We start from the raw sequence: 12144 nt of genomic DNA on the forward strand, positions 1-12144 counted from the left end.
TCAAGGGTGATAAATATTTAAAAAATTAACACTGCCAGTCCTCCATGTTAACATGGATATTTGATTTCAACAACCCTCAATGGCAGTGAAAGAGTTAAAATAAACTGTTTACAACACATTTTAATTTTTTTATTCATTTTAATCATCTAAAACTGACCACGCCAGGTCTGTCGGGTTTAGAAATTAAATGTGGCCCTTGAGCAGTTATTAATGTGTGGCCGCTGCCGGTGTGAATTTGGTCTTCATACAAACACAATTGCTCTCTGCATTCGAGCGTCACAAAGGGCGTCACGATACGTAAGGCTAATAATAAAACCTGATTATGGCCCCGTATGAAGTGCTAGAATTCCTCTCTGCCCGCCCCCCCCCCCCGGAAGTGCCACTGCTCTGGGGGCGTCTACGTCAGAAGGGGGAACTTTGTTTCTGAATCTGGCAACCCGGGACAATCCCAGCCGGTTTAGCGTGTGTTGCCTTCTTCCTTCCTTCTCTCACTCAGCTGAACGTCCGCACAAGGCAGCCGGCTTCTAAGCATCATGTCGAAAGTTGCGGACACTAAGCTCTACGACATCCTCGGCGTCTCCCCGTCGGCCTCTGAAAATGAACTTAAGAAGGTGAGGGTTTTTCCAAATTGAAATTAGTGAAACGGCGATATAGGTCACCTGTGAAATGGGCCTAGAAATAGCTTACCAACGTGAGCTAGCTGGCTAGCTCGCAAACTAAGCGAGATAACTGAGTATTAAACTGCACGGCGCTTCGTTCGGTGACGGTGCTAACATATTTCTGTTCCTATATGCGGATTATGTCACATTTCATTTGTACACTCAAAAGCTCGTGCGAGCCGAACGTTAAAAGGAAACTGAAGTGGCCACGAGTGTCCTACATAGCTTGCCGGATATTAGACGATATATTTCAGGAAATAGCCGTCGCCATGTAACCCTGTAAACGAAGCATAAAGTACATGGACCAATACAATTAACATTGTGTGCTCATACGTCTTGCATTAATCGCGTTCCATTGCTACGCTGAGGACAAATCGCATTTATTTCAAATAATACATTAATTTAATGCTTAGGTATGTTAAATAGTCTTAGAATTGTAATGTCATATAATGTCATGTCTCACATTTCTTGAAAATGCCATACAAATTTGAAGGAGCTTTTTTTTATTTTTTTATATAGTTTTTTAATTATTATTATTTTTTATTTCGTGTGCTTTGGTGAAAGTTATCCAAAAAATTAAACCAGTTATATCACCTGAAAACTGCTATGGTTTAAATCCTAACATTGCATATTCTTCACAATACTATGAATCACCTGATTATCTCACAATTTCAAAAGAGATGCTACCATGCAAGTCTGTTGTCGTACTATCAGAAGAATGGTTTATTGTTTTAAAGTGAAGCGTGTGAGATGAAACGTCTGACAAGATGGTTGGAGGTGTCAAAGGCAGCGATGCTCCTACTGGTGTCCTGATGTTTTTGACACCAGGCCCATGAGCTGATCCCTTAGCATTTTAAGCTAGTATCTGAGATCAAGGCTCTGGTTTGTGCTTTCTTTTTGATGAAGGCAATTAACTTGTGTGTCACCCTTGGTTTATTACAGGCCTACCGCAAATTGGCTAAAGAGTACCATCCTGACAAGAACCCAGATGCTGGAGACAAGGTATGAAATGCTCAGTTGTGTTTTTACATGGGAGAAAAAATGGTGGGGCACCAACCACTTTGATAAACTATATACAAAATCCATTGGAAATAAGGGAGCTAGAAATAATTTGTTTTAAGTTTAAGATGTGTTTATCATTAGACATTTAACTGCACAGGCATTGTTGCATGTAACATTTTAAAATTGCCACGCAAATGAGCAAAAAGATGTCCACTGTTGAATAGTACAACAAAATTGATTACCGTATTTTTGCGACCATAAGGCGCACCGTATTAAAAGGCGCAGTCTCAGTTACGGGGTCTATTTCTGTATTTAACACATACATAAGGTGCACCGTATTATTGGGTGCAGGCATGGTAAAACATACGCTATCTTAAAACATACGGTAGCATGCCTGCACGCGAAAACATATGCTAGCATGCATTCTAGCGTATGTTTTTAAAAAGGCAGCGGGACCAAAACTGAGTTCGGTTGTACTTCATTGAAGTATTTAACAATGTAAACAGTGAATTTGGTTGTACTTTATTGAAGTATTTAATAATGTACTCACGTTATTTTTGGATCAATCCTCATCCACAAATCCATCAAAGTCCTCATCTTCCGTATCCAAAATGAACAGCTGGGCAAGTTCTCCATCAAACATGCCGGGTTCCCTCTCGTCATTGTCTGAGTCAGTCTCGTTGCCGGGCGGCTGTTCAGCAATGATGCCGGCGTTTTTCTGCTTCCTCCACTTGCGAACCATGGATTCGTTGATCTTGAATTCTCTCGCGGCTGCTCGATTCTCATGTTCCTCCGCGTAACTGATAGCTTGCAGTTTAAACTGTGCTTCGTAAGCATGTCTCTTTGTAGGTGCCATTTTCGGGGGTCCTTAGCCAAACCGATGTTGATTGCACATACTGGCACTATATACCTACTGGGGGTGTGCCTTTAGCGTCCTCTGTCACGCACACCCTTCCCCCTTTAACGTCCGCATGCTGTCCTCAGTTACGTCTGCCTTTCCTCTATATAAGCAGCGTGTCGCCAGGAAATGCTCCCAGCCAGTCAAGCAGAGCGCTCATCAAAGTCACAGAACAACATTTACAGATTTTGGAACTCGGTGCACACACAAGGCGCGCTGTCCATTTTGGACAAAATGTCAGACTTTTAAGTGCGCCTTATGGTTGTGAAAATACGGTACTTACACTTTGACACAGGCCTCGTATAGAGTATTTCTCTTCATGCACGACAATTTAAGATTCTTATAAAAGTGTAAAAATATGTTGGACGTATGGTAAAACTTGCCCAACTCATTTTCTGATCTACGATGCGCCATAGAGTACTGACCAGCTTGGACGCGTTATTTCCAGTCCTGTGGTCGTCATAAAATTTTTCTTTCAAAAAAAAAAAAGTCCAGTGACCTGAAGTTGTAAGATACATTTTGTGCAACTCTTGATGGAAAATCTTGATTGAATTCTGCATATTTTGTGACTAATAAAATATAGTTAATTTTAATAAGAACATTAAACCTGATAGGTTTTACTATAATCTACTGTTGCATGTTCTTTAAAGAAAATGATAATCAAATTTCTCTTCCTGTAACAACATTGCATAAGAAAATCTCCCAACCGAAACAATTTTAACTACTTTCTTTCCTGCTCACTTAGCATATTTAGCATCACTTGTGATAATCATAACTTCCCTATAAGAGAATAAAAAAAATTGGCATTTGTCACTCTTGCTCACCAAGCTGTTGGGGCGCCATGCCCCAGGACAGGAACAGAAACTCAGCTGGTCAGACAGACACAAACAGCACGATCAGTATTACAAGACAGTAATTTATATTTGCAATATGATGGTTTGTATTAAGGCCAGCGGTGATTCAGTACATCAATAATTGGTACCAGGACATGAGAGCTACTTCATTAATCATTTTTCTATGAACACATAGACCAAAGTCTTTTAGGAGGAATGTCAGACTCCTTTCCCCTTAAGCATTGCCGGTCTCTCAATCCTAAAAGCCTAACCCTTTAAACAGTTCTAATTTTTGTGCACCTGTACAGTCGATATAACAAGTCTACGCACCCAGGTTTTTGTGATTAAAAACAAAGAAAATAAAATGCTTTTACCACCACCGTTGTGACCTATAACCTGTATAGTTTTCAATTGGGGGAAAAAAATAGAAAAGGGAAAAAATGTGTAATAACCTTGTTGCTTAAATATGCACACCGTTAAAGGGAGATTGTTGTCACATGTACTAAACAGTCAGGACTTGCCAGAAATTCCAGCAGCTCTTTCAGTGTTGCTCTTGGTATCTTGGCAGCGTACCTGAACAGTTTTCTTGTCTTTTCATCAATTTTGGCCCTCCAATGTCCAGTGCTTGGTAGGGTTGGGCATCTTTTGAATTTGAGCGATTCCGATTCCTTAGTTCGATTCCGGTTCCAAACTATTCTCGATTCAGATTCTTTTAGGGGCCTGGGTCAAAACATTTTGCATGGTTTAAATAAAGGTCCAAATTATGACCATCCATTTTCTTAGCAGCCTGCAGCATAGACTAAAATGGACATTTGACTCGAGGTTCGTAATAAACCAGTATCAATATCAAACTTATGAACTATGAGCCAATGTGTGTGGAACTAACCCAATTGACTTAATATTCATGAATTAATGTTTCAGCTAAAAGTTAAATATAGCATTGTTAAAATTATTATTGTTTAACTCGCCCAGTTGACTTTAGTGATAGCTTTGTTAATATAGCTACCCCTGTATTCTGTTTCATCACGTCAAATGGTTTGTGTTTTAACTAGACCTCTTATTTTAAGCTTGTAGCCTTTTATTTTGAAGGGTACGCACCAGAACTCAGCATTTTGGCACGAAAAGTAACTTGACATGGCACCGGTGAGTGTTTTTGATTTAAAGAAAAATTTTGGGAACAAAATGCTATAAAACACTGATTCCTTCCCCTACCCACCAATGAGGCACAAGGTTAGTGTTTGTCATACTGTGAGACGTTTATGTGAATTTTGTCCCAATTTATTGTGATGTAAAGTTGACGGTGAAGTTTTAGCCCAATGTTAATCTTTGTCATCGCCGCTCATGTTGGTTTGAAGACTAAAATAAATGCTAAAAACCATCAGTGCAAAAGTGCAAGCAGACTTTCGTTCGCCGCCACCGCAGTTGGGCACAAGCATGTCATCGTGCGCGTTCCTCTTGGTTGGTTTACGCCGCTTCTTCATTGCTTTTCGCCACTTCTTCTTTGCGGCTGGAGGACTGGGCATCGAAACTGGGAATGTAAATTTTTACTTTTGAACGGTTCCGGGAGAACCGGAACATTAGTCCCGGTTCCAATCGGTTCTCTATGCTTGATGCCCAACCGTAGCATTTGGTAATGTAATTGTTCTGCCATATTTTCACCACTAGATGATGACTGTCTTCACTGTGCTCCATTGTTTATTGAATGCATCAAATTATTTTGTATCCTTGTCGTGACTACATTTGAACAATGAGATCCCTCTGATGCTGTGAAATCTCTCTGTGGGCGTGGTTTGTGCTGTAAGTTTCATCCATCCATTTTCCGAACCGCTTATCCTCATTGTTGCGGGCGTGCTGGATCCTATCCCAGCTGACTTTGGGCGAGAGGCGGAGTACACCCTGAACTGGTCGCCAGCCAATTGCAGGGCACATATAAACAACCATTCACACTCACATTCACACCTATGGGCAATTTGAGAGTCTTGAATTAACCTACCATGCATGATTTTGGGATGTGGGAGGAAACCGGAGTAACCGGGAAAAAACCCACGCAGGCATGGGGAGAACATGCAAACTCCACACAGGCGAGGTCGGATTTGAACCCGAGTCCTCAGGACTGTGAGGCAGATGTGCTAACCAGTCATCTGCCGTTGTTATATGAAAATGGCAGGAAAAGCCTACTAGAACATCTGGACTTTAGGTTAATCGGAGGTCATTCAAATGATGGCAGGTGTGTGCTGGCTCCAATTTAACATGAGTTTGAAATGTTGAATGTGATTGGTTTATTCTGAATACAGCCACATTTTCTTCAATTGTTGTACAGGTTATAGGTCAGGAAAAAGTTTTAAAATTCTTTATCTTGGTCAATTATTTTTTATGTCATAGAAATCTCGCATTTGAACACGGGTGTGCAGACTTTTAATAGCGACTGTACAAAATGTCTCAAATTATTTTCTTTCTGTAAAACAGGATGTTGTGGAATTTGAAATAATAGGCTTCGTTTTCTTTTTAAATCAAAGAGCTTTTGTAGCTTTATATTGTTTTTTTTTGTGTTTGATGCCAAAGCTTCTGACATGGCAATAACTTGCTTTGTGTGTCTTTCATTTTTGTCAACCAGTTCAAAGAAATCAGTTTTGCATATGAAGTACTGACAACCCCAGAGAAGAAGGAGCTCTATGACCGCTATGGAGAACAGGGACTACGGGAGGGTGGAGGCGGTGGGCCGGGTATGGACGATATCTTCTCTCACATTTTTGGCGGAGGACTCTTTGGGTTCATGGGGGGACAGGGCAGAGGCCGCAACGGAGGACGGAGGCGAGGCGAAGACATGGTGCACCCTCTGAAGTAAGTGACCTTCATAGGGGGCATATTAGGGAAAATTGTCTTTCACCCCCCCAAATTGCTTGTAAAAAAATAGTTGGGCCTCTGGAGTGTCTGCTCACCAGAGGTGGGAGTAAGTCACATATGTGCAAGTCTCAAGCAAGTCCCAAGTCACTGTGGGGGGGAAAAGAAAGTCGAGTTGGTGATAAATTTCAAGCAAATCAAGCCAAATCATTACTTTAAGTGGCAAGTCAAGTCATACAATATAGGTTCAGTCGCAATATATAGTGCAGTGAAAAAGTATTGGCCCCCTTCTTAAATTCTTATACTTTACATCGTTTCCCCACTTAAATGTTTAAGACGATCAAACAAATGTAAATATCAGACAAATGTAACCCAAGTGAACTTAAAATGCTGTTTTTTAATGATGATTTAATTTATTAAGGAAGAAAAAAGTTTACTGGCCCTGTGTGGAAAAATTAATGGCCCCCTAAACCTAAGAACTGGTTGGGCTATCCTCAGCAGCAACCACTGAAATCAAGTGTTTTCTATAACTGGCAATGAGTCTTTCACATCTCTGTGGAGATATTTTGTCCCACTCTTCCTTGAAGAATTGTTTGAATTCAGCAAAAATGGAGGGTTTTCGTGCACGAATGAACGAACATTTCAATCGGAATCAAGTTTGGACTTTGACTAGGCCTCTCCATAACCTGTGTGTTTTAAATCGTTATCCTGCTGCAGAACCCAGGTGCGCTTCAGTTTAAGGTCACAAACTGATGGGTGAACATTCTCCATCAGGATTTTCTGTTAAAGAGCAGCAAGTTGTCCATGTCCTGAAGAAGCAAAGCAGTCCCAACACTATCACACTACCATCATGACCATGTTTGACTGTTGGTATGATGTTCTTTTTCTGAAATGCTGTGCTATATGTATGCCAGATGTAAGGAGACACACACCTTCCAAAAAGCTCAACTTTCATCTCATCAGTCCATATAGTATTCTCCAAAAAGTCTTGGGAATCATTCAGGCTTTTTTTTTTTTGCAAAAGATGAGCCTTTATGTTCTTTTTGGTCAACAGTGGTTTTCGCGTTGGAACTCTGCAATGGATGTCATTTTTGCCTGGTCTCTTCCTTATTGTTGTCATGAACCCTGACCTTAACGGAGGCAAGGGAGGCGTGCAGTTATTTAGAAGTTGTCCTGAGTTCCGTTGTGGCCTCCTGGATGAGTCATTGCTGTTCTGTTGGGGTAATCTTTGTAGGCTGGGCACTCCTGGGAAGGTTAACCACTGTTCCATGATTTTTTTCCTTTTTGAGGTTAATGACTCCAGTATGGTTCGCCGGAATCCTAAAGATTCAGAAATGTCTTTTTTTTTTTTTGTAACCTTTTCCAGACTGATAGATGTCAGTTACTTTATTTCTTGACTGTTCTGGAATTTCTTTGGGTCGTGTAATTTTATTGCAGCTTTTTTAGATCTTCTGTCTGAACTGATTTTGGCGAGGCAGGTTCTGTTTAAGTGATTTCTTGATTGAACAGGTCTGAAGTTAATCAGGCCTGTGTGTGATCAGTAAAAATTATCCAAAAAGTGTGATTAGCCGCAGTTAATTCATACTTTGACAAGGGTCACAGGGCCAGGTAACTTTGAATACTTTTTTTCCCCTTAATAAATTCCCCCCCCCCCCCCCCCCCCCCCCCCCCCCCCAAACACACACACGTTTCTTACCTAAAAAAAAAAAGGCAAACTGTCTCGATTAAATGCAGGTTTCCAACTCTAAATGAGATAAGTTGTCAAGTCATGTAGTTCAAGTCAAAGTCAAGTCTCTTGGCTAGAAGTCTAAAGACAAGTCTTTCTGAAATATTTGGCAAGCAAGTCATAAAACTGCCAACTCAAGCTTTACTCCAGCCCCCCATCTCTGCCACTCACTTATCAATTGTGAAACTACACAATTAAGTAATCTTATGCAAGCTGCCTATTTCCCAAAATGTATGTAAGCGAGTCTGACTTTTGACATGTAATGATGTAACAGTGTGTCTAATTTATATAATACACCCCTACATTGAGTTACTAGTCTTGGTCTTGGCCTTTTTCAAGCAACGGTCGGACTACACTATCATTTCAAAGCCAAAGAGAAGCAGAGCTCCAGTGGTTGCACAGATCAGCAATAGGTGTCAGAGTTAACCTACACATCAGAAAAGGTGTTGACATTGGGGTGGTGGATATTTGTGTTTGCTGATGTGTCAGCTGCTTGTCTCACATACATGGATCTGCACACTACTGCTAATTGATATGTTATTTGGCAGCTTCAAGATGAAGTGCGTCCTTGAGTGAAAATAAAATCATACTTTTACTGTCTTTATTTTGTATTTTAGAGTTCGCATTTTCTTCGTAGTAGCAGCAGCAGCAGCACACTTTATCACAAGCCCCTAATCACGCCCATCTGGTCATAGTAACGAAAGTCATAATCGGCATTGGCCACTCTGTAGACTGGTGGCAGGAGATTTTGCCGGATGATAATTGGCTCATTTGCATGAAACGGGACTCAAAAATGGTTGATTTCATTGATCTACAAAAATAATCTGAGTTTGCTTTAGTCTTTGATCCTTGGGGTTTTCAGTTGTGAAAGAATAATGTTGTTGTTGTAAAAATATTTGTTTTCCCCCGTCGTAGAGTTTCACTTGAAGACCTCTACAATGGTAAAACTACTAAACTCCAGCTGAGCAAGGATGTGCTTTGTGGTGCCTGCAATGGGTGAGTCTTGGGAGTGTTTTTTACTGTTTCAGTAACACAAGTGTAAACTACACTGGCAGTGCTGACATTCTCTCAATTGCCGTTCAGTCAGGGGGGCAAGGCAGGCGCAGTGCAGAAGTGTGTGGCATGCAGAGGACTAGGTATGAGGGTGGTCATCAGACAGCTGGCCCCTGGTATGGTCCAACAGGTGCAGTCAGTCTGTACAGACTGCAAAGGAGAGGGTAATGTGACAGGAAACAATTTAAACAATTTGACGTTTCATGTATGGGATTAAAAACTAATCTCAAATAATGTTCCACATGTTGTGTTTGTACAGGCGAGTTCATCAATGAGAAGGATCGCTGTAAAAAGTGTGAAGGTCGTAAAGTTAGTCAGGAAACAAAGCTGCTAGAGGTACACGTGGACAAAGGCATGAAACACGGACAAAAGATCACATTCACCGGGGAAGCTGACCAAACGCCAGGCCTAGAACCCGGAGACATTGTCCTGGTCCTACAGGAGAAAGAACACGAGGTTGAAAAAAGCGCAAATGGAAAAATTGACTAGGTCATTTTTCAAATCAAACTTATTTTTTTTTTTTAATTCTCCATCTCAGGAATTCCGCCGAGAAGGCAGCGACCTTCACATGGTGCAGCACATTGGCCTGGTTGAGGCTCTGTGTGGCTTCCAGATGACTGTCACACACCTAGATGGACGCCAGCTGCTTGTCAAGTACCCCCCTGGCAAGGTCATAGAACCAGGTACACATGCCTACTTCTCAGTTCAGTAGTACTTTGACTTAAGAGTAGGGTTGCAACTAAAAGTTTTCTTTTAAAGTATTTTATAATTTTTTATGCCTTTATTAAAAAACAAGACATTATTTCAAATTGCACAAACCGGTTGAAAATTGCACAAACAGGTTGCTGTATTAACATTTCAGAGCGGGTTGTGAGCTTGTCAACCACAGCAAACAGAGTTAGAGTATTGTTGAGGTTCTTACTGGTGTTTTCAGAAAGGTGTTGCTGTCAATATGAATGTTAAAGTCTCCCATTATGACAAAATAGTTGCAGTCATTACAAATAACTGACAGCAGTTTTGAAAAATTCTCCATAAATTTTCCATTGTATCTTGGTCTATAAATGATTAAAACACTAACCTTTGGATCACTTTTCACCCAAAAAACATATATTAAAATCACCCAGTATAATTTCTTTACACTGAAATAATGACTTAAAAATAGCAGCAGTACCACTGCCTTTTTTTCCTGTTTGACACTTGTTCATAAAATAAAAACTTGCTTAAACACAAGTATAGAACACTTGGGCTGTGTCGTTTAAAATGTTTTATTTTTTTTTATGGTTATAGTTACCGTAGTATTGGTCCAAATTTCATTTAGCTTGTCATAGCTTTACACATTACTGTATGTAGCAGTAATGCAGTGAATGTTTGTTGTTTATGTCTTTGTTTTACGTGTCCGTTTTACAGTTACAACTACAAGTGAGAGTGACAAACAGCTTGAAGCAGCTGATTGCTATCTAGCTAGGCTATCAGACTGCACACATCCCCTCTTGAGTGACTAGTTTGAGCTTGGGTCCTCAGTGACTCCAACATTGCTTTTCAAAGCTCGCAAGCAACACATTTAGTATTGTGTACTGCAGAGTTAAATTCTCAAACATTCAAAGTCCCAGTCATGGTAAAAAAACTACAACAACAAAGCAAAATACAAAACATTGGCTCTGCTCTAATATGACCCTACTTCGCCACACTGCTTTGTGGCATAGCTCTAATCATCACATGACACAACAAATCGATAATGAAATTTGAAACACTTTTAAATATCGATTTTATATTTTTTGGCGAATTGTTGTGCAGCCCTACTTACAATTGCACCAAATTACGAATTACGAGCCATTGAATGGTCAATTTTTTTGCTTTGTTGCAAACTAAAATTTTAGCAGGTTTCAGGTATGCTGCCGCTAGATTAACGGCACAATATCCACCCAGCATGAGCTCAGTCATGAAACAAATTTAACTCTTAAGTCAGGGAACCACTGTTCTATAGCCTTTATGCAGCACATGTAAAATCGAACGGGATGATTGGGTAGAAATGTTGTAGTTTTAAAGGGGATATATAGCAAATTTAAAGTCACACTTTCAAGCAATTCCCAGACTACACTGAGTCAAAGCCAAAAGGTAAGCAGAGCTGCATTGAGTTTTGTTGGATGTACAGATTAGCATTAGCTATTAGCTCCTGATGAGGGACATAAGCTAGAATTTTGACAAAAAAGTGGAGGCGTGTGTTTGTCGATGGTGCTGCATGCGCCACATGCAGGGATCTGCCTTTGTGATGAAGTGCTGCCTCCGCGAGTGAAAATGAAATCGGTGCTTTTTTTGCTGAGTTTTGGGGGCTTGTGGTTGGATTAGGCATCATTTGTATTTGAGCGATTCCGGTTCCTTAGTTGGAGTCCGGTTCCAAACGATTCTCGATTCCGATTCTTTTAGGGGCTGGCTCAAAAAAGTTTGCATGGTTTAAATAAAGGGTTTCCAAATTATGAACATCCATTTTCTTAACGGCCCGCAGCATAGACTAAAATGAACATTTGACTCAAGGTTCTTTATAACCAGTATCAATATCAAATCTATGAACTAAAAGGCGATGTGTGTGGAACTAACCCAATTGACTTAATGTTCATTAATTAATGTTTCAGCTAAAGTTAAATATTTTAATCAATATTATATATAATATCAATATAAATTGTTAAAATAGTTATTTTAACTGTTTTAACTATTTTACTTTGTTTCACTCACCCAGTTCACTGAGAGTTGACTTCACTGACAGCATTGTTAAATGCTATATAGCTGCCCCTGTATTGTTTCATCACATGAAGTGGTTTATATGTGCAAGTTTTAACTTGGCTTCTTGTTTTAAGCTTTTAGCCTTTTATTTTGAAGGGTACGCGCCGGAACTCAGCATTTTGACACAAAAAGTAACTTCACACGGCACCGATTGTTTTTGATTTTTAAATGGATGGAACCAAATGCTATTTAACGCTTATTCCTTTCCCTACCCACCGATGAGGCACAAGGTTGGTGTTTGTGATACTGTGAGACAACGTTTGTGAATTTCGTCCCAATTCATTGTGATGTAAAGTTGCTACGGTGAAGTTTTAGCCCAATGTTAAGCTTTTTTTGGTCATCGGTGCGTTAAGT

At 40.2% G+C, this 12144-nt stretch overlaps 1 protein-coding gene across 1 annotated transcript in view; it reads left to right on the forward strand.

Annotated features, from left to right (window-relative positions):
• Nucleotides 1–368: 368 nt before the first annotated feature.
• The window catches only part of dnaja2b (DnaJ heat shock protein family (Hsp40) member A2b), a 14137-nt gene continuing 2361 nt past the window's right edge, over nt 369–12144 (forward strand). The window contains exons 1-7 of the mRNA XM_061774258.1: nt 369–611; nt 1602–1661; nt 6007–6233; nt 8875–8955; nt 9043–9176; nt 9272–9468; nt 9551–9695. Of these exons, the coding sequence (XP_061630242.1) occupies nt 534–611; nt 1602–1661; nt 6007–6233; nt 8875–8955; nt 9043–9176; nt 9272–9468; nt 9551–9695 (922 nt within the window). The 5' untranslated portion in view covers nt 369–533. The remainder of the gene's footprint in view (nt 612–1601; nt 1662–6006; nt 6234–8874; nt 8956–9042; nt 9177–9271; nt 9469–9550; nt 9696–12144) is intronic.

The sequence above is a fragment of the Phyllopteryx taeniolatus genome, chromosome 5 (genome assembly GCF_024500385.1).
Source record: "Phyllopteryx taeniolatus isolate TA_2022b chromosome 5, UOR_Ptae_1.2, whole genome shotgun sequence".
Taxonomy (NCBI): domain Eukaryota; kingdom Metazoa; phylum Chordata; class Actinopteri; order Syngnathiformes; family Syngnathidae; genus Phyllopteryx; species Phyllopteryx taeniolatus.